We start from the raw sequence: 25,088 nt of genomic DNA, 5'->3' as shown, positions 1-25,088 counted from the left end.
GCCATCTTTGTATTATCTGAATGCAATTTCACCCCCCCCCCCCCTCCACACACACAGATAAACTCTGCGTCATAGAAAGTGAGACAATAAGTGACAACTAATCGCTAATCGTCTATTTTATTTCTTGCACGCATCATTTTCTATGTCTTCTCTTCCTCTTTGACATTTTCTCTAGAAAACTTTTTTTTCATGCCTATTCATCTTATTCACCTCTTAAACCTCATCCATCCTTTCTTTCTCTTTCTTTATTGTTTACTATTTCTCACTTTTTTTACATTCCTCGAGTGAACTCGTTTTCCATCTCCCTCTCTCACTATATTTCTATTTTTCTCTATCTTTCTTTCTATCTATCTCCCTCTCTCGATTTTTTATAAACATTTTATTAAAGGAACCATTTATCCTTTTATCTTTCTTTCTATTCATATCCTTCTATCTCTTTACCTCCCTCTTTCTATCTAGATATAAACATTTTCTTCGAGTAAACCATTCCTCTTGTTCTCACACTCTCTCCTTTTTATAAATATTTGAGTAGACTCTCTCTCTTCCTCCTTTCTCTTTCTCTCTCTCTTCAAAATTTTCCCCGATTTACTTTTTTTCTCTATATCTTTCTCCCTCCTTTACTGTCTTTCATTTAAGCTTATCATCATCTTTTAATTCGTTATTTTCTTCCCGTCTCTCCAGCACTCGTTTCTGATCCTCCTTACTATTAGTTAGTGTTTTTATTGTCCCCGTTTTTATAATTCTTAAATTCTCTTTTCTATCGTTTCATTTCTAAAGCTCAAGGATTTTCCTGCTCTCCCTCTTTCATTTTTTCTTCAATGTTTTTCTAGTCCTTTCCTCACATTCTCCATTTCCTTTTCACTTCTCTCCCTTTCTTCCATCCCTCGCCACGTTTTTTTTTACCCTGGAACCATGACTCAAAACATGATTCTGCAGAATCACGATGATTCTAGGGCAAAAAAAATGGCGCATAATTTAAAGGTCAAGTCCACCCCAGGAAAATGCTTACTTGAATAAATAGAGAAAAATGAAACTAGTTTAGTGCTGAAAATTTCATCAAAATCGGATGTAAAAATAAGAAAGTTATGACATCTTAAAGTTTCGCTTATTTTCACAAAATAGTGATATGCACAACTAGGTGAGCCAGTCGATGATGTCCATCACTCACTATTTCTTTTGTTTTTTGTTGTTTGAATTATACAATATTTCATTTTTTATGGATTTGACAATAAGGACCAACTTGACTGAAACATATACTATTAAACAATGCTAATTCCACATGTTCAGGGAGGAATTAATCGTTTTATCCCTTGACAATGAGGAGAAAATCAGAATATTTTATATTTCATACAATAAAATACAAAAGAAATAGTGAGTGGATGACGTCATCAGTTTCCTCATTTGCATACCGACCAGGATGTTTAACTGTTTTGTGAAATTAAGCGAAACTTTAAAATGTCATAACTTTCTTAGTTTACATCCGATTTTGATGAAATTTTCAGTGTTATTCTTGTTGGATTTTTTTCTTTATATTCACATCAACTTTTTGTTGGTTGTGGACTTGTAATTTAATGCACCCTTGGTGAGGGATGAAATAAAGGAAGAGAAGTGGAAATGAAATGGAGAATGCGAGAGACGCCTTACATCCCTATCACCCTCTCGATTTATTCCAAGAAAGAGCTATGAAAAAATCGCCTTACGAAACATTATCTTATTTATTTACGTTATTATGATTTTAATCGGATCCAGGATTTTCCAAAGAGGGGGTGGGGGCATATTTTCCCGAAGAAAATTTAACAAGCAAGAGAAAAAAAGTCCTCGCTTAAAGGGGGTGCACACTTTAGTGAGAATGGGATATTCAAATTACAAATTTTGATTATGCCTCAAAAAGGGGGAGGGGGCACGGGTTGGACGTGTCACCGGATAGCCACTGCAGCTTGAAGGATAGGCCTATTTACAAACGGGTATAGGGGAGGGGGGTAGATAGTCACATTACTTTAGAAATATTCAATATTTGAGATTAAAAGACGCCGGAAATTTTACGCTCGATACTTTTTATGGATGGTTTAATTGTATTTGGGAGAATGTGAGAGTAGTTTCAAGATTAAGCATATCGGATTCAGGTTGTTCGTGAGATTCAATCGCATTTCAGTCAGTTTCTTGAGGGAGTAATCTTTGTTGTCCGAAATCAAATAGTTCTGTCACTGTTACTGTTAGTTGTTTGATGAAGCTTTGGGTTATATAAATGTGCTTATCCATTGAAAGACTCTAATAGTGTTGCAATACAGAAACAGCGTTGCAGCACTATATGCAACATATTTGCACGTAGTTGCAAAACTTTATCCAAGGCTATAATCCAAAGCTTCGTCAAACAACTAAGAGTTCGGAGAACTTTTGAATTCGGACAATTACTCCCTTGAGAAACTGACTAGAATACAGATGGATTAAACGAAACAAAAATTTATCCGATAGGTTTAATCTTTAAAGTACTCTCTCAAATACGATTAAAACATCCATTAAAAATATCGCGTGTAAAATATCTGGCATCTTTTGATTTAGAATATAAGATATTTATTATCAAAAATAGACAGAGAGCCTGTCATTGTGATCTCGTTCGCTTTGTTCCCTCGATTCCAACCCCTTTAACGTTTCACCTGGTCTCATCCCGATCTGTTAATACAAAAGTATGACTGTGTACGACCGTAGTAATAAAATATAAAGTGTCCGTATAAGCTCTTGTCATAATTTACTCTCATATTTAAAGCACCTTGGTTTCAACCCGGGGTTTCAACATGGACCTATTGTCATGATTGCTATGTTCATGATTAATTAAAGCGACTAGCAATTGCAATACTTCAGGAAATGTCAGGAGACGGATGACGTCTTTTTACGATCACATGTTGACTCAGAGTTTTAGTAAATACATCGCGTGAAAAAAATTGTTATAAGCCGATTTTCATACATAGTTTTTGAAAGGTTAATAGATTGGGATGTAGAGGATACAAAGGAGACAATAGAAAAGCAATATTGAATGTAAGATGGGTAAACTGCAGAAAGAAAAGGGAGAGATAATTAAAAAATAATTGGAGAGTGCGAGAGAGGTAAGGAAATGCAAGGATAAAACGTTTAATGAAAATATAAAGAAAGAGAGCAGGCAGATCATTGAGCTGGAGAGATGAAACTGATGATAGAAAAGAGAACTTTAAAATAAATGAAACACCCCCAGAGAGAGAAAAAAATACGGAAGAAGAAGGCGTAATGGATAGACACACTCTAAAAAATGAAGAGCCAATTTAGCTCTTAACATGCTTAGGAGCATGTATAGTAACTGCACTTCGGAGTGCTGATTTGTCTACTTCAAATTTGAACGAGAAAAATCACCACTCAGAAGTGCAGTCACTACACACGTTCTTTGACATCTGCGACGAAAGCATACCTGTGAAGGAAATCGAACCGGGCTCCCTGTCTAAGAAATTAATGCAGTTACTGGGATTTGAACACTCGATTATCTGATTGAAGTATATGTACCACTAGACCACGACTTTTCCTCTATTCCATCTCAAACATTCAAATCAGTACAATCTAAGATCTTGAATATATTTAGATATATGTATATGTAGATATATTTATTTGTAGTGTCTGAAAATCAGCTATGTACACATTAAAAGCAAATAAATAACATTTCACGATTGATAGGCTTCAGTTATCATGATTATAGCCCGGGGGAGGGGGAGTCGAGAGTCAATTATATTGCTTTGCAACGTGTGACCTCAAAACGCGTTTAAAGGGGTGTTTTTATTTTCAGTTTTGGACGCGGTCCGCGCGTGGACTAGTTAAGGGTATAAAAAACACAAATTTTCAAGAAAAAGGGTAGTTTTGAAAGTCTGGTCATTGGTCAATCACAGAGTCAAACGTATTTAGGGTATGTTTTTCCCCCATAGCTTTTTTTCTAAAGATGAGCCAAAAGTGACTAGGGCTTTTTTTTGCCCCTGGGAAGCTTTTTCCTCCGAGGTCATATTTTGGCGACAACTTGTTTAGGGGCCAAAATGTGTAAATAAAGCCCGCGAAAAACTTGTTTAGGGGGTTGGTATTTTGCACACAGAGAAAAACTCGTTTAGGTGGTGTTTGGAAATTCCTTGGTCAGGCGTGTGTACTGCAATTTATTTGACTGCCCCCCCCCCCCCCGGGATATAGTACATACAAAATGACAAGTAACATGAGTTAATACACAGTGTAAAATAATTCTGTTTGCCTTCATCATTACATCTTTTAATTCGCAGGAAATATTATATGTTCCCATCCCGAAAGCCTTCGGGGGGGGGTAATACCTTTGGCGTGACAAGATTATAATTTTGCAACCAACATTGAATCGAATGATGGCAGGCCTATATCATAATCACAATAATGCAGTATATATGCAAATCTGTTTGTAATACAAATTGGGTGGATTGCGGGGTCCGTATCATTCTAATCAACTACTCGAATAATCAACCACCCCCAGCAAAACAAAACAAACAAAAAACACAGTCATTTCACAGTCTCCATTCAGCGATATTTCCGAAAAATATGTGTTTTAATATAGATTTTAAATTATTTATGTTTTCATCAAAATTCATCAAAAATAACAATATCTTTAAAAATAGCATGACTTGTTGTGTTTTGGTTTCATAAATAAAGAAGCACAATCTAAGTTAGGTGTAATTTCAACACTCTATTTTTAAGGTGTACCGAAAAACCTATGGACTTACACGCTATAGCACAGATTTGTCTGCATTTGTCGAAATATCGTGATGGTATAAGTTTGGTAACAATAAAATTCTGCACCTTGACAAATGAAATAAAGCACTAAATTTTCTCCGCGTGATTCTTCGATCTCTCAAAATGTTTATTCCATGCTAGATCTCTCGTTTTTACTTTGCAGCGTCGATAAGTATAATGAGATAGCCGAGAGAAAATAGACCAATAAAATTTTTAACTGTACAATCGTTTTACGCTTCCCTGTGTATACAGAATGAAGCGTAATCTGGCCATGGTGGAAACTATGACCCAGTCAATCAATTACATAAAAGTTGATAAATATGTATACAGACGACTATCGCTGTTTTGAGAGTTCAAAACGCAAACGACACCGAAAAACTGGGTATAACCTCATCCGGGTTATCAAAAATATCCGGACCCGGATAGCTCACAGTTCCTTTTCATGTAAAACATTTTACTCCAGAACATCTCCCGGTTGGTATGCACGGTGTGTCTAAAACCTTAGAGTATCTGTCTCGGGGCTGTCATTGCATTGACCGAGTGTTACTATCCGAATCCGCAGTCTCCTTGACCCTGCATGTTGGTCTCATAACCGAACATTGCCATCACAATCCGAAATGTCCAATCACTTCGAATTTGTCCAGACATTCGGTTAACGTCGGATATTCGGTTTACCCCACTTCGTGCGCTTGTACGAAGCCTTCATCGGTTCGAAACCACGACAATCTGAAACGAAGTACGACGTTCCATTATTAGGGGTTCTGAAGTTCTGCGATAATATCACAAATCACACGTCGCAATTTGTGATCCGTTATTTAAGACAGGGATCCGGGCCTTGGCGAACCGGCTAACCTCGGTTTTGCCGATGGCAAATAGGTGATATTTGTCCTCTTCGGTCATATCCGTGGCGCCTATCCGTTTATACAGCTTCATGACATCCTTGTTCCATTCAACGACGGTACCCTGTACAGCTTTACATCCTCTCTCCTCAGAAATCTGAAATTATAAGAATCAAAGAGATTCACTACACTGTTAGAAAATTTATCCTTAAAACAAAAGAAGTTCCTGCAGCAGAGTCTCGAGAACACCTGTAATCTTACCAGATTGCGTAATCTTACAGAATATTGGTGTTTGGTGTATTGAACCTTACAAATTTCCTTAAAGAAAACACCCTTTTCCCCTTTGTAAACAGACCTGTTCTGTTACATTGCAGAAAAATTTCTGTTTTAAGAATTTACAGAATGATTCTGTTATCAGTTATTTCTTTCTGCAAAATCTTCGTTTTTTTCTCTGTAAAATCATTTTTTTAACAGTGTAGAGACAGTTGCAAACTGAACAAAAAACAGCAATAATTATGAATAATAATTACACAAAAAGAAGTTGCCAATTCTTCCAATCACCACATGGTCTACATTCATTGAATCTAATGCCATTCCGTCCATCAACATTTCGTCTAACAACCATTTGGTCCATTAACAAATAGGTCCACTCATCACTTCGTCCAATCACCAGTTCGTTTAGGACAATTTCGTCTCATAACTAGTTGGTCTAATATCCGATTAATTTTCTTTCATTTTGCCCAAATGAACATTAAGTCTAATTAGACCAAATGGTATTAGACCAACTGGTTATTAGACGAAATGTTGAGTGGACAAAATCACAATTAGACCGTGTGGACGAGATGGCAATGGGACGAATTGGCACGAGACAGACCAAATGAAAATAACCCCCAAAACAAAGAAATGAAATGAAAGGATAATAGATTTTAAAAATTTAACTATGAGGGAAATAATTCAGATAATAATTGGGTGCCGAAAAACTACAACGATTATGTAATTTCCAGTCCCTACCATGCTCAAATTATGATTGTGTGTATGAGATGAGAACATCTAAAAACATGTGATTATTCTTTAAATACAATAACAAGCGTCATTGCAAAATAAAAAATACATAATTCATGATTCATGATTTCAAAATCACTAGTCTAGTATACGGCCAATGACCTTCGTCTGCTCATGCGCAAATTGTGATTAATGAAATCAGTGGTTTTGATATTGATATGAAGAATGTTTCTTACCTTGGCTATTGTGTGGAGAAGGGAAATTCCGAGACCAGTTCCTGAGGGGGTAATTGAAAAAACGAGAAAACATTAACGTTTCACCGATCAATACACCTTTCGAAGAGTCAAAATGTAAAGCCCTCCAATATCGATGAGTATATCATAGGATCAATCAATCGACCTCAATTGAAGGTGACCTGTGAACGAAGTCACTTGTGAAAGAAGTCACTGCCATAAAAAAAAGTTTGAAGGATATAAATCAAGGTTACAGACAGCCGCAATACCTGTGGGATGGATAATAGCGATAATGGGTGATAATCTACATTATCGATTTTTAAATAGAGTAATTGGGATGATGAAGTGATTCCCAAATAGAGTTCATTGATGTCGTATCCCAAACGTGCCTGAATAACTATAGTCGGTATTTTTATTTTAGATCAGCTAGGGGCAATAGGCAAGCGAACATTCACCTCTGGCATGTCTGCTTGTACTTGCCGAAAGATTAAAAAAAAATGCAAGAAATATATATTTTTTTACCAGATATATTCAACATCTGACAGGAGGGGCGACCACCCCGCCCTTTTATTTTCCAAGGTATAAACAAAAGACAAATGAATAAAAATAATGATAATAGCCAATTTTTATATATCACTTTTCCCAGAATGGCTCAAAGCGCTTTACAGCATAATATTACCCCGGTCATTGGATTCATTTCAATCCCGCACGAAAAGTGCACCATTTCCACTCCCTGGGGAGCATTCCTTGCATTCATCGCAGCCTCATTATGGCGCTGGCAAATTCAAACATACAATGCCCTTCGCATCTTACCGGGTACCCATTTAGCACCTGGGTGGAGAGTGACAAAGTGTGGATTAACGCCTTGCCAAAGGGACGCTATATAGGCCATGGTGGGATTCGAACACACGACCCTCTGTTTCCAAGTCGAGAGTCAGAACCACTACACCATGAAACAAAAGGAGGGGAGCAAAGGCATGAAAAGGGAGTCATTAATTTCAACTTTTTCAATGTCTGTATCTTATCCTTGTAATTTTCCTAAGATATTTCAGGTGGCTTTTGCCCTCTACTACCCCCAGCGCCGCCCCTTTTCTAAAATTGAATAATTGCGCTGAGTCGATCGTGCAGAGCGACATCATGGGTCTGAGGTGAATGGTTGTAACACCCCGCCCTCCTATACCAGGGTTTCTCAAACTCCGGCCCGCGAGACTCTGCTGTTTTTTTTTTCACTTTTAAGTCACAATATGAAACATAGCTCAAAGTGATTACATTACTACAAAACATTATCTGTCTCTTAAAATTGACTTGGGTCATTGTAGGTTCCTTACATTCCTTTTAACAAAGTACATGTACTACAATTTGTTGTCATTACTATTGACTCTCGCTGTATTTTGAAACCTTTTCTAATTTTGCCTGTGTTCCATATGAAACTGTTATAAATTGTTGGATTAAATTTTCTTCAAATAAGGGCCAGATTGCACCAGAGGGCATCTAGGACTCCGGCCGCAAGGGTCTTTGCACTTCGCGCACATTTTTTTTTTTCTAAGTATCCACTTCACACTGGCCCTTTCAGGTTTATTTTTAGTCTCATCTGGCCCTTCAAAGAGAAAGTTTGAGAACCCCTGTACTATACCAATGCCAGAAAATAACATCAAAGCTATTGCTCACCTCTGTATTCAGAATTGACGTACACATCTTCCAGATAGAGAAGACGTCCCTTCCATGAGCAGAAGCCCATGAAATAGAGGGCATAACCCAAGATGGACGATTCCTCGTTGGCCTCTTTGTCTTCTAAGACGATGCTCTCGAACACCGGGTAATCACCAAACCCATCTCGACGGAGATCTGAAGATGAGGATGAAAACCATTTCAAAATTTATTTTTAGGGGTAGAGAGATGAGTAGGCCTACAAAAAAAAATCGCCCCAATAATTAACCGAAACTATGGAAAGCCAGCAACGTCTAAAATGCACACTGCAAAAACGCCGGTGTTAATTTAACCCCAACCCGGTATCTTATATCGGAAAACACTCAGTAGAAAAGTGTTGAAACAACACCAGTTTACAATAAAACCGATATTGTTTAACACTATTGGTGTTGCTTTAAATGCCTATCTGGTTTTAGCCTAATGCCAAAACCGGTGTTGTTTTAACACTTCTCTGGTGTTTAAAAGTCAAGTCCACCTCAGAAAAATGTTGATTTAAATCAATAGAGAAAAATGAGATAAGCACAATGCTGAAAATTTCATCAAAATCGGATGTAAAATAAGAAAGTTATGACATTTCAAAGTTTCGCTCATTTTCAACAAAATGGTTGTATGAACGAGCCAGTTACATCCAAATGAGAGAGCCGATGACGTCACTCACTCACTATTTCTTTTGTTTTTTATTGTTTGAATTATACAATATTTCAATTTTTACAAATTTGATGATTAGGACCTCATTGCCTGAAGCACAAAATGTTAAAATAATGGAATTCCACGTGTTCAGGGAGGAATGCAACTTCATTTCACATGACAATGACGAGAAAATAAAAATATTTCATATTTCATATAATAAAATACAAAAGACATAGTGAGTGAGTGATGTCATCAACTCTCTCATTTGGATGTAACTGGCTCGTTCATATAACTATTTTGTTGAAAATAAGCGAAACTTTAAAATGCCATAACTTTCTTATTTTACATCCGATTTTGATGAAATTTTCAGTGTTATGCTTGTTGAATTTTTTTCTTTTTATTCAAATCAAGTTTTTGTTGGGGTGGACTTGTCCTTTAATATAGATCTAGATACCAGGATCGTGTTAAATGGACACCGGTGTTCTTGCAGTGCATGTTTATTCAAAATATTTTCAAGATATGACGTATACTCATAATTCATTCATTGTTTTCTTGAAACATCAGTGTGCTTCTCTTTTAGTCTGCTGGGCAAACCCTTCACTCGATTTAAGGGCCTGAATGAGCAGCCTATTCATGCTTAGGTATTGGAACAGCAAGTTTTGTGTGTGCTAGTCTTTGCGTGGAAGCACACTTGTTGATCAAAGTTCCAATCAGGGTCTGTGCCTGCAGACTACCTATCTTTGTTCACAAAGTGCATTGTGCAAATCTCCTGTAGAAAAAAAATCTGACATTGATGGATTTCCATATATGTGGAGCGTTGTGGCCCAGTGGATAAGTCTTCTGACTTTGAAACAGAGGGTCGTGGGTTCGAATCCCAGCCATGGCGTAATTTCCTTCAGCACGAAATTTATCCACATTGTGCTGCAATCGACCCAGGTGAGGTGAATGGGTACCCGGTAGGATCAATTCCTAGAATGCATGAGCGCTGAAAGACAGCTCAAGCTAAAGCCGGGGTAATAATAATAACAACGCGCCTCGGAATAGAATATTTCTAGATAGATGGCGCTATATAAATGCCTATTATTATTATTATATAATTTGAGTTGATCGGACCAATCGTAACTCTTTGTATTTCAAAGAGTTACGATTGATCCGATCAATCGTAACTATGGACGGCCAGCAACGTCAACATCTATCATGCATGTTTGTTCGAAATATTTTCCAGCTATGATGTATATTCATGCATTCATTGTTTTTTTTTTAATTCACTGCGCTTCTTTTGCATACAGAGGATATTGTGCAAGTTTTCCGTAGAAGAAAAAATATGACACTGATGGATTTCTATAGAGTTATTATTGATTGGATCAATCGTAACTCTTTGTAAGACGAGGCCCAGATCACATCGCAAATATAGTAATAAATTATCTGGGGGAGGGGGTCAACGTTTAATGTAAACTTAATATTCTAACCATCCTGATAATTAATATCATGAGATGAATACAATAAATAAGCTCACCATCTTCAGAGACTTCTACCCGATCTCCATAGTCTTCACTCTCTGCGAGTTTCCTCATAAGTACTGAGATCTGAGAACAGTCGTCAACCTTTCCTCGGCGTATCACATAGCGTACCATAGGCTTGGGCTTTGAACAATTCTAAAAACGAAATGAAAGTAGAGTAAAGTCAAGTGTCTACGGGAAAATGCGGGAGGAATGTTACAGTTTGACGATTTGATGATATATGTACAAAAAGAACTATAAGTATTATTTGCAGGCCGGACGATATATTCGAAACAGTGAAAGGAGTATCAAAATTACAAAAAAATCGGGAGGGGGTACATAATCTTTTATCATGGATGGATAGTTATTGAACCTTATCATCAAAAAATGAATTAGTTCAGGCTTTATTGAGGATGGGGAAACATGTAAAATATTTTTTTAAGCAGGTGTTTCGGCATTAGTAAATATAAATCATAACATCAAACATACAAAATGATCAAATTACAACGGTTACAATAATATAGATATAGACATAATTAATGTAAACAATGATAAATAAATTTAAATGCAGAGGCCAGCTATCGTAAGCTGAGAGCTTGAAATAATACAGTTGAACTGTATCGGATTGAATTATAATTTTAATTTCATAACACGTGTAATTGTTTATCATAATCCTTCAAGTCCTCTGATTGTTTTCAATGATACAATTTATGAATGTAATAAATAACGATGATTATATGTTTCTGACTGTATATAAACCTTACTATCTCATAATAGCACAAAATTGTTTATTTAAATGCATAAACATTTCATATTGACTAGATATTATAATTGCACATGGAAACAAACACACTTTATTATTAAGTTCTTTGTTTTAATAAGTAATGCATCTAAACATATATTGCCATTTTATACCGAATGCCCGACTAATGAGGAGAGCTTCATAACGGAAAATATATTTCTTTTCTTTCAGTCATCCTCAGGCACTAGTCGGTGGTATTTTTTTCCACATGTACATATTCTTTTTGTTTTTGGAAATAAAATAATTGAAAAAAATGTAACAAATTGTGCTTTTAACCACTATTTTCCGAATTATGCATTTATATTCCTATTTCATTTTTTTCTTATTTTCGATGTATCTACACTCTTAAAACAAATCAGTGGAATTGACTAGACAGGTAGTCAGCTGGGTGCAATTGATATGTCTAGTCTGACATTTCTGACATATATTCTAGTCAGTAACTCTGTTCTAGTAAAATACGACTAGAAAATAGTCGAATATAGAAAAACAGTTGCCCCCATGCAGCTGACCCTAATAACCAGTCAATTTTTACTGATTTGTTTTAAGAGTGTATGTGCCATACACATGCTATATACAATGGGATATCATGCAGTGTAAAAACACTGTTTGAAATTTTGAACAGGTCGTTTAAGCTTGTCACCTTAGCAAGTATTGCTTTAAGCTATTGAAACTTATTGAAAAGTTCAAGCAATAGCCATGATAGTTAGAGTGAAGGCTTAAACAACCTGCCTAAAATGTCAGACTTTTTAGAGTGTGACCATTTATATATGAATCCATGCAAAAATGGATTGATAAATATATAAAAAGAAATAAGTAACAATTACCAGGGGGCAAAATAATGTTTGTTTGCATGCATGTTTCTTTGACAGAAATCAAGATGGAATTGGTCCATTCTCGATAAAGTGATTGCCTTCATTGGATATCTCCACCGCTTTATCAAGGAGATGATATCTCCTTGCTTATGTGGGAGGGACACGCTGCATGTAAAAAGACGCCCGTGTTTCGTGTCTACATTTTTCTTAAAACTGTATTTATTCGAATTCACGGAAAAGCAAAATTCTTCATCACCTCATCACCACTTTCCTCTGACGGTTTCCTTTTGTGTCTTTACACAGTGAGTGAAATTGATGCACCGGTTCGACGAAAACAAATTTGCATTGGTTTCTGTTGTATCTCCCCATTATGAAAAAGGAAGTTCGTATATTTTGAAAGCTTTCATTCTTTGAATATGGTTTCACCCCCACTCCTTCCCCCTCGGTCCGACGGCCCTCTTTTCATTATTACTTAGTGCATTCCAATCTTTTTATCTCTATTCTTTTTTTTTTCATCCCGTCTTACAAACTAGTTTTTATCCAACGGATTCCTTCACACAAAAAAACTTTTGGCTGGATTACTCACTTATAACGTCGTTAGCGACCTTGTTGTATTCATCTTCTTTTGAGTCACTCGCTTGTAATTGTAAGGATTTTTAGGTCATCTTATTTAGGCCAAGTAGAATTAAATGGGCATTTGCAAAGCATGACAGAATCCACGATTTATTTCTTCCTGATATCCCATAATAAAAGAAATCTAACATCGTAGAGTTGCTTTGTCATAGGAGCCTCAACGCATTAGAGGGATATCAGAACAGAAGCCTTGCCATTACAAATACAAATCCTCCTGAGTCTAGCTTGACTCTCTTTTATTTTACTGAATCTGTTCTTCCTTTCAATCTAGCATTAAGCCACGTAATGACTGTTCGATTGATCAGTGAAGGCGAAAAAAAAATTATTGGCGACAATGGCGTTTACTGATCAGTGGTTATTGTTCATGAATGCCTGCTTTATTCCCGTGTAGATGGAGATATTAAAAGAAACTCCTTATTTTCTTTCATGAACTATCATTATATGCATAAAGCAATGTACAATATTGTTGATGGCAACGTGCGTTGTAAATCACGTGCTTATTAAAAAAACATACATGTAAACATGGCACAAGAATGGAAAAATTCATATAGATTTTTCTGGGTCTAAAAAAAAGTTGAAACATCGCACACCTCGAGCTACCGGCATGAAATAGTTCACTTCGTGGGGGTGCATGGTTTTGTACTAAAAGAAGGTCAAGTTCCTTTGTTGTAAATAGAGATTTATTTATACTGTCGATTGGACTAAACTAGACTGATACATTTAAGTCCATGTTTCAACCATGTATCTATAAGTGTGGCGTAATGAGTCAAAAGTTTTGAGAGGGCCAGACATGGAGTGTCAGGTAAAATTCATTTTAAAAAAAGTTGCGACTGAGTGAAGCGAGGGAGTCAAATTTTCGACATTTTTTTGTTAGAAAAATGTAATTTAGTGAGAGATTTCGACATAACATTAAAAAAAAATAGGGCAAGAGCCCCCTCCCCATTCTGAAGGCCAGTGATCTATACAAACCAAAAATAAAAGATATATATCACAAGCGACATATGGGAGAGTGAGACCACGTTGATTAGAATACAACATTGCAGTTGCATATGAGTAAAAAAAAAGGCCCCAGACATGGCGTACGGAGTAGAATTTGTTAAAAAAAAGGTGGGAGAGCGAAGCAAACAATCAAATGTGATTGATTTTGAAATGATGTCTAGAATATAATTCATTTCACCCTTTACCTTTCCTTTCATTTCTTTTCTTTTTCTTGGTCGAGATTTGTTCCTTTTTATTTTTCTTTATTTTTTTTCATTCATTTATCATTTTGGTTAGTATTGATATTTATTTATTTTTATTTATGAAATTAAAATATCTATTGATCGATTTTTTTTTTTGGGGGGGGTCTTTGCCTGGCCCCAAGCCCTCCCCCTTTTGTACGCCAGTAAAGCAATACACCAGAAGAAAAGGCCCCTGGAATTCAGAAAGACATAATCGGAAAGAAAAGACTGCACTGCAAAATAACATTCAAAGCCTGACCTAAACTGTAACCCGACAACCTTGTACCTTTCGAGTCAATATCAAAATCACAATCCCATACCCCAAGGTGAGGAAAGATTATTGTTATTGTCTGGTACGATACAAAAAAAAATGTGATTGCATCTACATGTGTGCTCGAAGCATACGAAACGAAACGGATTGGTGACAAAAAAGACTTGTCAAACACAAACGCGCCCGAGATCAAATTCTTCTTAACGCGGCTTATTGAGCAAAAGTCATGACAATTTAAGGTCCGATAAGTAGATATATTTTGGGTTTATTCCCATAATTTCTGTTAATAAAATCCGTCTTCCCCTTTTCCCAGGCCCCAACCCGTGTATCGATAGTTGTCAAACTTTTCGATACACACATTATTTCCCAGCAATTATGTTCGTATACACTCACTCCTCCATGCATGTCCTCTGTTGATGTCCCAATTCCAGTCAACCAAAAGAAGAATACATGCTGTTTCAAATGATTTCCGCTCCACATTATGTAACAATAGCAGCATGAAGACGAAGGAGGAGGAGAATAATAAGAAGAAGATGATGACGATGGTGAAGAAGCAGAAGATGGTGATGATGATGAAGAAGAAGAAAACAAATGATGACGAAGTAGAAAAGGAGGAGGAGGAATAAGACAATGAGACAATAAAAAATGATTCATCTCCTCACCTCAATCTTATCAGTATGATCTTTGCCCATCTCGACCGCTCGTTTATCCTTCAGAACAAGATGAGAAACAGTATTGATAATTCCAGATATTTTTGAAGACTTTCCACTCTCCATTGGTAGGCGTATCAAAGAGTTTGAATTTAAATCCCTAGCTAGTCACCGATGAACAAGATAAAAACGAGTACTTCACTTTTTAAAATGCAATGTCCTGAACCGGGATCCTGAACCAATTTATCGCAACAGTGTCTGTTGTTGAAATATTAGCCAATTAAGGTTTTGACGTTACCCGGTACAGGAATATAGTTTTCAGTCTCGCGCGTACGGAGCTTCTGTTTAAGAGTGGCAAGCTGTTATGGGCAGAACAGTGCTATTGCTTCGCGGCAATAATGATCAAAAGTTTGCAATGCATTTGGGATATACGCTGTTCGAAAGGCCGTTCTTGAGCCTCGCACGCAACAATAATTTAGATAGGAAAATTTGGCTGGATATATCTGCGCATGTGCACTAGGAGTACCCTCATTCGTCAAATTTTACGGAGCTCACCAAAGGACCTCACAGCACGTACATGAAGGGGTGGGCCTAATTCTTGTCGGTGCTACTGGATGTGGGAATTTTCATATTTCTTACTGTTTTGTTAAATTTTAACCATCAGTGTTTGTTTGCCGGTACGCGGCAGATGTCAGGAGTGGGGGATGACAGTTGTGGTATATTTATTGTAAATGTCTTTTAAAAAATGACAATTACATATGATTTGACGCGACAATGGCAAAATAATGATAATTCCAAGCATCACCACTACCGCATTGTGTCTGTTCTTTCATTCCATTGCTATTTACCTTATTCCCCCCAAAACCCTTTTCCTGCAATTACCACAATATGTTCAAGGAAATCCTCATTGGGAATCAACAACATCAGGGCAATAATTGAAAAGTATATTAAGAATTCAGAAGTATCCTAAAACTTCTGAATATGGTCAAGATATTTGAGCAGCTTGGGGCTTTCTGTTTAGTTCTGAAAAAAAAAAATCATAAAAAGCCCTCTGCATCGATGAGATTTATTCCGTCTCTAAAGAAAATTTAAAAAAATTAAGTATTGCAAAGGACATCATATTGTTCCATGCTTCTATCCTCGGTTGATCCTCGCTGTTAAATAACCGCCTTTTCACACAGTAAAAAAAAATCGTAATTTGAACGATGATTCCAGTGAAAAATATGGCTGATGACGAATTTATAGCACGTGTGAAACAACATCAGAACATGATTAGAATCACGAACGCTAATCTTAATCGCGAATTCAATTTCTACTCCAGAGGTGAATTCCAGTTAGGTTTCACTCAAATCACAGTTTTCGGTGAGCGTGTGAAAGGTCCGATGATTCTAAAGACGAATTGCAATCATCAATACAATGTTGATTCAAGATTCACGTGTGAAAAGGCCCTAAATCACTTGGGGCATTCAAAATCCATGCTTATTTTTATCCTCGCAAGTTTACTGTTTCACCTCTATACAAAACTCTTAAAAACATAACGTACACTCCAAGAAGATTTTTATTTCTATTCATTTTTTTTTTACATAAGCCTACCTAAAATATCTTACCAAAATTTCTTATCATATCGAGTGTCAACATTTTGTATCAATAAGTATCAAGTTTGGGTGTGTGTGTGTGTGTTATGTCGCCTTTTCATTTCTCTAATTGGTCGCGTCATGAATCTATGCCCTAAAACTATAAATACGTTCGTGTGCTTGATGTGATATATTTAAACCCCTTTTAGTAGACACATTTTGCGATTTTTTTTCAATTAATTTTGTTCGAAAGTCCGACAAAATTCCGCATTTCTGTGTTATATAGTAATATAGGCAGATAATAAATGCCCGAGTGAAATCGGTAAACTGCCGATTCGTATATTGCCAACTCGTCTACTCATCACATGCATGTTAGGGCCTATACATTCATTCAGTGTAGTGTCATTTGGTCCAATAATCACTTCATCTAATTTGTCTATGGCCATTTCATCTAATAACCAGTCGGTCTAAAACCCATTTTCTTTTCATCCATATCGCCTATTTGACATTTTTATTCAATTAGACCAAATGGGTTTATGGACTTAATGGCTATTGGACCAGCTGGTTATTGGACGAAATGGTGATTGAACAAAATGACAATTATATTGACTATGTCGATAGTGGACGAATTGATGATAGACCAAAATAATGATAGTCATGATAGTGGACGAGTTGGTAATTAGACGAATTGGCATTAGACCAACTGGAAATGAATCGTGAAATCTATCAATATGTACGTACAACCTCTTGGAAACAAATCTGAAATTGAGTTTGAGAGAGGGGGAGAAAAAAACAATCTACCATGCTTGCATTGATATATATCATCTCCCACACTTCATGTAAGGCAATCTTTACTGTATACATTCAGAAGGGATGGAGGAAATGACTCTTTTCATTCACCAAACTGAAAGCGTCTTCATGGTGCCGGTCATAGAAAAGCTTTCAGCAAACCCGCTCACCTTTTACCCCTTTCTCCCCCTATTGATCCGCCTCGCTGCCCACCTTATCATGCTTATTCAGGATATTGATCACATACAAACATAAAATTGAGTTCTTTCATTCTATTCTTATTCTTCATTCCTTTATTTCGCTGAATCCCCATTTCATTCGACAGTTGATTGTGGAATTAGATGATTTATGAATTGTGAATTTCATTTTTGAATGCGTTTTTATTTAGACGTGCTTTCATCTTAAGCCGGCATTGGAGTTTTGATAGAGTATCCTCTCTCTTTTTATATTGTATTCGAAGAATTATATTTTATTTTCAGCTTAGTATGATTTGCATCCTACTAGTGTTGTAATATAGTACAATGTTAAAGAAATTTCTAGGTTTTGATACGGCGCACTATATTCTTTAAAAAAAATATGAATTTTAGAGCTAAACAGGTAATACATAACAGGTTATGGAGAATTGCATGGCTAAAACACATATTCTGCAGGGGCCACGGAACCGGGGTGGGAGATTCAGCCCCACTCTTTTTACTAAAATCAGGTACTAAAATGTAAGATTTTTAGTCATATCGTCCCCATTTTTAAAACCTGGCTGCCTGACATCCGAAGCCAAGGCTCGAGTCCAAGGCCGGGTTAGAGCATGGCCATGCATATCGCAGCGAAAAAAAAATAAATCTTTTTTTAAACTCAAAATTTTCACAACATTCACAGAAAGTATCTACGAAATCCTTCGATTCCAGTTTTCAAAATGCAAACGTGTCCCCAATGACAAGCTTGGTCGTTTCGCTCCCTCGCTTTGGATTTTTCTCGGAAAAAAATTTCCCCGTCCTGCCCCCAAGCAAAAATTTTCTGCCTTTTGCCAAGGGATAGAGGATCGAAAATTGTCAGATCTACTGACTTAATGACAGATATCTTCTTTATTTCTGGAATAATCACAACATACTGTCCACAAAACAATTGGTTAAAAAAATAATCCAACTCTGGGTAGTTTTCAACCAATACTGTGTAGTTTTTCACCCAAGGCACACACACTATTGGTTTAAAACTACCCAGCATTGGGCTGAAGGCCACTGAAGCCCAAAGGCGAGGCTAGATAATATAGAATTCCTACTCCTTGAAGGACAAGGTCACGGAATTAACCTTAAGGTAATTAAGTCTTGAGGAAAGACAACACTGGTGATTACATTTCTTTTAGTTGGAGAAGGGGAACATTGTTAGAGAGATCCCTGTTATCCCGAAAGATTCTCATGGCCCTGAGAACATTTTTTTTTGCTGGGGTGCTGAAGTAAATTTGACAATAAAAAAAGAAAAACAAAATTTTCACTACAATATGAAAATCGTCTTGGTCCCAAGAAATTTGTAGCAAAAAAAATTTTACGCAGGAATTAATGTCGTTTTGGTCCAAGAAATTCGGCAAGCAAAAACAGTAAATAAACAAACAATAAGAAAATACAAGGTTTCTACACAAAATGGTGGTCATTTTCAATAAATTTCTCTGATATGACACACCCACCATTATACCAGTGCGGCTGCCTGTTGAAAACGATACACGCAACACCTCCTGTGAAAGTCTTGATATCAAATAGGTCTTTTTGTAATAAAAGTGTCGAAAGTTATACTCGCTAGGCAACTATTAATTTTACGCGATACGCCCATATTTAGCCCCCTCAAACATGTCAAAACTCACTACGCCACTGATAACATTCACGTATTAGTTTATACCTCGTCTTCCCATTATGTGCTATCTTCAAATCTAAGCGAAAGGCCTTGACTGTTATTCTGCATATTGCTGGAAAGTATCTATATATAAAAAATAACCCTCTCAATAAATCAAGAAGAACAATGAGTCCTATCACCCTTCATCTTTAAATGTTGATAATGTTCAGTATGAAGAGCACGGAAGCATTTTTTTTAAATTTATAACCTTAATTGCAACATAAATTTGTAAGATTGGAAGTAGTTGTTCATGGGCCTACCGTCCGTGCGTTCTATACAGATTTGCTTGCCATTTGAAGTTCGCCATGTTCATGTGAATATTTGTAAGAAAAAAAATAATTGAAGCGACCCCACCCCTCCGTTAGTATAGAAGGTGAACAATGCTTGCCCCCCCCCTTCCCCTCATACTCATGAAAAGTAAACTGTTTGAGACATAAGGGTGGGCAAACCGTGATTAAAAAATATGGTGGACTTTGAGGTCGAGGCAAGATTAGGGTCCTGCAATGAACGCGCCCCCAGAAAAGCGATCCTTACGGGAAAAACCAAAAAGATATGAATCTAACTACATGTTCTTTAAATTGAAACACTTGCTTTAATGGTCATGATGGTATTGTTCTTTCTAAGAAAAAAAAGTAATTACGATGTTAACAATGCTGACAACTGCCAATAAAGATTTGAATCGTCTACATTATACCCTTTGGGATTGGAACACGATGAAAATTTGACTTCCATCGAATTGTTCAGCATTTTGATATGATGGGTATATTTCTGGTCGCTCACGCTTAGGGAAATTAAAAAAAAGGTAGCATCCTACCCGGGCCCCCGCTTGGAAAGGCGGGATGACCTTCTCGTCATACCTTATTCATGTTCCGCTCTATAAATAACCTTCTTCAAACAGTGAACATTCCAGAATGGATTCGGTCAAAATCGGGGAATGACACGCCACGAGGGAAAGTTCAAGTTCGGGTTTCGCAGTATGTTTTTTTTTCTTCTCCTTTTTATGGCATCCCAGTCTACCCTTGATTCTCTGGAATGTGGGCAATTATGTGATTATATTTCATGACGTGAGACATACAAGAACATGAATGTTTCTTCTTCTGTTTGACCCTTCTCCAAGAATCCGGTCTTTTAAAATCTTCCCGGGGGTGAATTAGCATCCCACCATTATGGATATCAAAGAACGTCCAGATTATATATAAAGGTTGTTAAACTTTGATCAATCTAAAGAAAATTCTTTTTCAGGAGACAGGGGGGTACCGCCTTCACTATAAACTAGTGAGAGGCTTATCAAAACGAAAGGGTAAGGCAAATAGCCAAGAAAGAAGAGGGGGAAAAAGAAAGAAGAAAAATTGATAAAGAAAGAAGAAATAAGATAAAAATAACGTCAAAAGACAGATTTGGTCCGCGTAATTTGATTTCTTACAAATTCATGCCTGCAAAGTTGCTTGATAAAAAGTGTTTTTTAAACTGGAACCCCAAATTTTGATATATTTCATATTTTGTAATGTAATCATGGTCAATCAGCATTTTTTTTTAATGGTTAATTTCTCCGAACGAATCTTTCTGCCAAGTACCATAAATTACGTACCATAAATTACGCTTGTTTCTTAAATTGTTTACTATTATGTGAACTTGACAGTTCAATTTATATATTTGTTGCAATTACTGTTGTACTGTATTTCGTTGTTATTAATTTGATTTGTCATTGAAAATATATCTTGTTATGTTTGAATAATAATAAAATCCCTGTGGAGGGGAAACAAATTTAAAAAAAAAATTACGTTTCTTACATGACTTATGTCTTGAATGTGATTACTATTCTCATTTGTCACAATAATGTTGCACTCTTTAAGATAGATTGATAGAAAATGCTAAGAATAGATTCACCAAAAACCAAACTCAAGCCTTGAAATTAAAAAAAAGAGAAACTTGCTTAGAAAAGAGTATTCCATTATTAGAGCTGTGATCTAACGCGGCGTCAGTGGTTCCTTTTCCCATATTAATCGTGCTTATATATTTATTTTTTTCGAAGACCTTATTACTTTTCAGTTGCATTTCTTTGTGATTATTATGTGCTCGCATTATGAGAGTCACGATCGTATTTTATGTGGCAAGCGCTGCCAAACCTCCAATGGATAATGACAATAGAAATTTTCTAAGGAGTTGCAATGTATGCGAAGTAAACAATGCATTGCCAGTCACGTGTGCTCGAAAGGGAGGGGGGGGGGGGGGCTGAAAAACAAAAGTTATTCGAACGCGGTGTTGTAAACATGATTAAATATTGTAAAAGGGGGGTTGTGCCTTTGGTGCCTCCATTAAGGGGAAAATTATGTAACACCCCCACCTGTTCCCCCTCTCCCTCACCGACATGACCGGGGACAGCAGCGGAGAAAGGAGAAGCATACAGCTTTATATAGGGTTTAAGGGGTGTAATGTGAGCCCCTACCGGGTTCATGCCCCCCCCCCCTCCTCGATGCACCAATCCATGAATGCTGTTATTTTCAAAGAGCGCGAACTGTTTGTGTTTCTCTGAAGACAGGATTAATAAGTCACTAAAACCCCTTTTCCACTAGGGCCAGGACAGCGTCAGGACAAGGCGCGGATTGTAATAATTACAACCCGCGACCCTTCCGCAACCTGTCCGGACATTCCTAGGAGTGTCCGCACGCTGTCCTAAACCCTTCCTGGTGTTCGGGAAATCAAAATTTGTCCGCATCCAAATTTTGGTCGAGACCAAAATTTGGACGCGGATAATGAATTCCTGACACCTTCGGGACCCTGTCCTGACGATGTCCTGATGATGTCCTGCCCTTCCTAAACCCTTCCGCGTCTTCCGGAAACCATCCGCAATCAGGTCAGCTTCAAGAAGGAAAGAAGAAGCCATGCGGATTTTATCAGGAACATGCGGATTGGAATAGGAAGGCAAGCGGACAGTTTCAGGAACGTGCGGACAGGAATAAGAAGGCAAGCGGACTGTTTCAGGAACGTTCGGACTGGAATAGGAAGGCAAGCGGAGTGATTCAGGAATGTGTGGATCCAATGCTAATATGTATGGAACGAGTACACAAGTAGCAAAAACCATTTGCAAAAGCACTAGATGGGGCAACGGGATAATACAAGACAAGAAAATTACAAAAAGTAAAGAAATACGGGGTCAAGGGGCCTAATTAGTATATACCAAACAAACCTGAGAACCTAGTATTTCAAGCAGTGTTTTAAACATAATTACGCGAGCGCAAAGCACGAGTTGATTTTTTTTTTTTTTGGGGGGGTTACAGACTTGAAGAAGGAATATTTCAAGCATTTTCTACTGATCTGAAAAGTGGACTTTTAAAATATTTCTTGCAATAGTTAAACTGGCAATGATGTGAGCAGATTATTTTATTCTGTACTGAACATAAAAGATGTTTCATGCAACGTTTGATTATGAACTAGATTATTTCAATGTACTCGACTGAAAAAGGGACCTTATAGGCAGCGCTTGACTTTACAAATAGGACAAATATCATAACAAAATTAATAATACAGGTGTAGATTCCAAACTGAAATTCAAGTGTATATTCCTATTACATTTTAAGCACTTTGTTTGATCATGAATGAGGTGTCATTAATAAGAAATAATAATAAATGGTAGCAAGTTTATAAATATCGCTTTTATCAGAACGGCTCAAAACGATTTACAGCAGGGGCAAAACGATTTACCCCAGGATTCATTTCAATCCCGCATGAAAAGTGCACAATTTCCACACCCTGGGAAGCATTCCTTGCATTTATCCCGGTCTAAAAATTGCGCTGGCAAATTCAAGCATACAATAACTTTCGCTTCCAACCGGGTACCCATTTAGCACCTGGGTGGAGAGTGGCAAGGTATGCAATACGTCTTGCCAAAGGACGGTTTAGACCGCGGTGAGAATCGAACACACGACTCTCCGTTTACAAGGCGGGAGTCAGAACCACTACACCACGACTCTTTACAAAAAATAGGCCTTCCTGAAAAAAAGTCGTGCACAGAGCATGTTTCTCATGAACATAAAATATGAGCGCGAAGCGCGAACTCACTTCTTTCAAACATCAAGGACGAAAAAGAAAAGACCTAAGTATTTTTCGTAAAAAATGAACAGCGTGCACAATCTTCTTATGATTAAACTATTGAAAGTATGAAGCGTGAAATGGACCATTATTTTCTACAAATTGAACTAGCTGAAACGCAGATATTCTCCCCGTCTGCAGGTCTGTCAATTTCTTCACTCTTCTTCCCTTTTTCCCCTCTTCTTTGGTTACTCCATTTTTCCTATTTTTACGCAGTCAATAGGGCGTAGCGTTCGCATTCGGCCTCCTGGAATTGCCCATTTACATTTTCTTACTTAGTCTATTTCAATTGGTACAAGAGGAGGCAAAGGCGATTAGACACTGGATTCACATTTTCGTCTATAAATTAAAACTGATATTTCTAATCTTACACTTTCATAATCTCGACCAATTATTTTCTGTTCATTATCGCGATTTTTTTTCCTCGATTCTATTTCACCTTATTTCATTCATCTCCTTCGTTTATTCCTATTTCGTTTGTGCTGTTTGTATATCTATTTAATACTGGGAGGGGTAAGCCAGCAGCAGGGAGAGGAGGGCCGCATCAGCACGGCACCCCCTTTTTCTTTTCCACCATATCATTTTTTTTAAGTTTCCCTTTCCATTTCACTTATTTTTCTTCTGTTTGTATTTTTTTAAAGGGGGAGCAAGACCACCTCACCCCTTGATCCGCATGTGCCTGTCGAATGCAATCCTAACTTCCTGTTTTCTTCCTATGTTGTAATATATGATTATATATTAAATTGTAAAAAAAATATAAGAAAGTAATGTTATAAAGAGAGCCCCGACTTTGCTATGAACATATGCAGTCTTTTTAAAGTTACCTTAGTTGAAAAAATCAAGATCCGAGATAATTTATTGTTATGTATAAAAATGCACAAAATCTGCTTTCAAAAAGTGAATACTACATTACACCGCTAACACACTTTCCTTTATCCTCCACATTTCAATCAAATAATGCGAGCGCGAAGCGCGAGCTGAACATTTTTTACATTCCTACCTAAATACTGGGCATTCTAAGCACCATTTAAAAGCATGAACAGGAAAGGAGTATGACTATACACTTGATGTGAGCGCGAAGCGCGAGCCGAAACGAAATTCGACATATCACGTTTTGTAAATCAGAAAAAGGATGGATAATTGGATAGATGGATAATATTCCTTCATTAATAATAATATTTGGTAATCTGATCTGAAACTGGCACAAGATTCGTATCTAAATAAACATGCGTGCGTGTGTTTAGATCCGGACCTAGAATCAGGAACTTCCAATTACATTCTTTATTATAATATCAATAATAAGAGCGCGATGATCGAGCTAAATATATTTGATTTTCAGATCTAAAAAAAAAAGAATTTAAGCGCAGTTACGAATTGGATATTGATCTCGCTTAATAAATGATGCGAGTGCGAAGCTCAAGTTTATATTTTTATCATTACATATGTTTTGATTAGCAACATGGACATTTTGAGGTCATTTTTTGTCTTCAAATGACTATGATGACTATCTTCCTAAGCGAGATATGAAACTTGTCGATATTCCATTCTGAAAAAAAAAACCGGACAATGATTATTAGGAAATCATGAAAATATTGTTACATGACTTATTAATCAAATGAGGGCTCGAAATTGATATTAAGGTCAGATAACTGGACATTTTGTAATCATGAATAGGATACATGGGTTGATATATTTTTAACAA

At 36.8% G+C, this 25,088-nt stretch overlaps 1 protein-coding gene across 1 annotated transcript; it reads right to left on the bottom strand.

The window, feature by feature from the left end:
• Nucleotides 1–4,169: 4,169 nt before the first annotated feature.
• LOC121429858 (thialysine N-epsilon-acetyltransferase-like) lies at nucleotides 4,170–15,501 on the bottom strand. Its single transcript, XM_041627107.1, has 5 exons — nucleotides 15,069–15,501; nucleotides 10,686–10,824; nucleotides 8,501–8,677; nucleotides 6,836–6,876; nucleotides 4,170–5,754 (listed from the first exon to the last, which is right to left on the bottom strand). Exons 1-5 carry the CDS (start codon nucleotides 15,180–15,182, stop codon nucleotides 5,539–5,541), a joined length of 687 nt encoding a protein of 228 aa, XP_041483041.1. The 5' UTR covers nucleotides 15,183–15,501; the 3' UTR covers nucleotides 4,170–5,538.
• Between the last annotated feature and the right edge of the window lie 9,587 nt (nucleotides 15,502–25,088).

This window comes from Lytechinus variegatus, chromosome 16 (genome assembly GCF_018143015.1).
Source record: "Lytechinus variegatus isolate NC3 chromosome 16, Lvar_3.0, whole genome shotgun sequence".
Classification (NCBI taxonomy): Eukaryota; Metazoa; Echinodermata; class Echinoidea; order Temnopleuroida; family Toxopneustidae; genus Lytechinus; species Lytechinus variegatus.
The sequence above is the reverse complement of the archived record's forward strand: the minus strand, read 5'-3'. Positions and strand labels throughout refer to the sequence as shown.

Coding starts and splice junctions, on each gene's coding strand:
- LOC121429858 (XM_041627107.1), bottom strand. CDS start 15,182: ATGGAGAGTGGAAAGTCTTCAAAAATATCTGGAATTATCAATACTGTT. Junction 10,825..15,068: donor ATCATACTGATAAGATTGAG/GTGAGGAGATGA, acceptor TTTCGTTTTTAG/AATTGTTCAAAGCCCAAGCC. Junction 6,877..8,500: donor CGTCAATTCTGAATACAGAG/GTGAGCAATAGC, acceptor TTACCCCCTCAG/GAACTGGTCTCGGAATTTCC.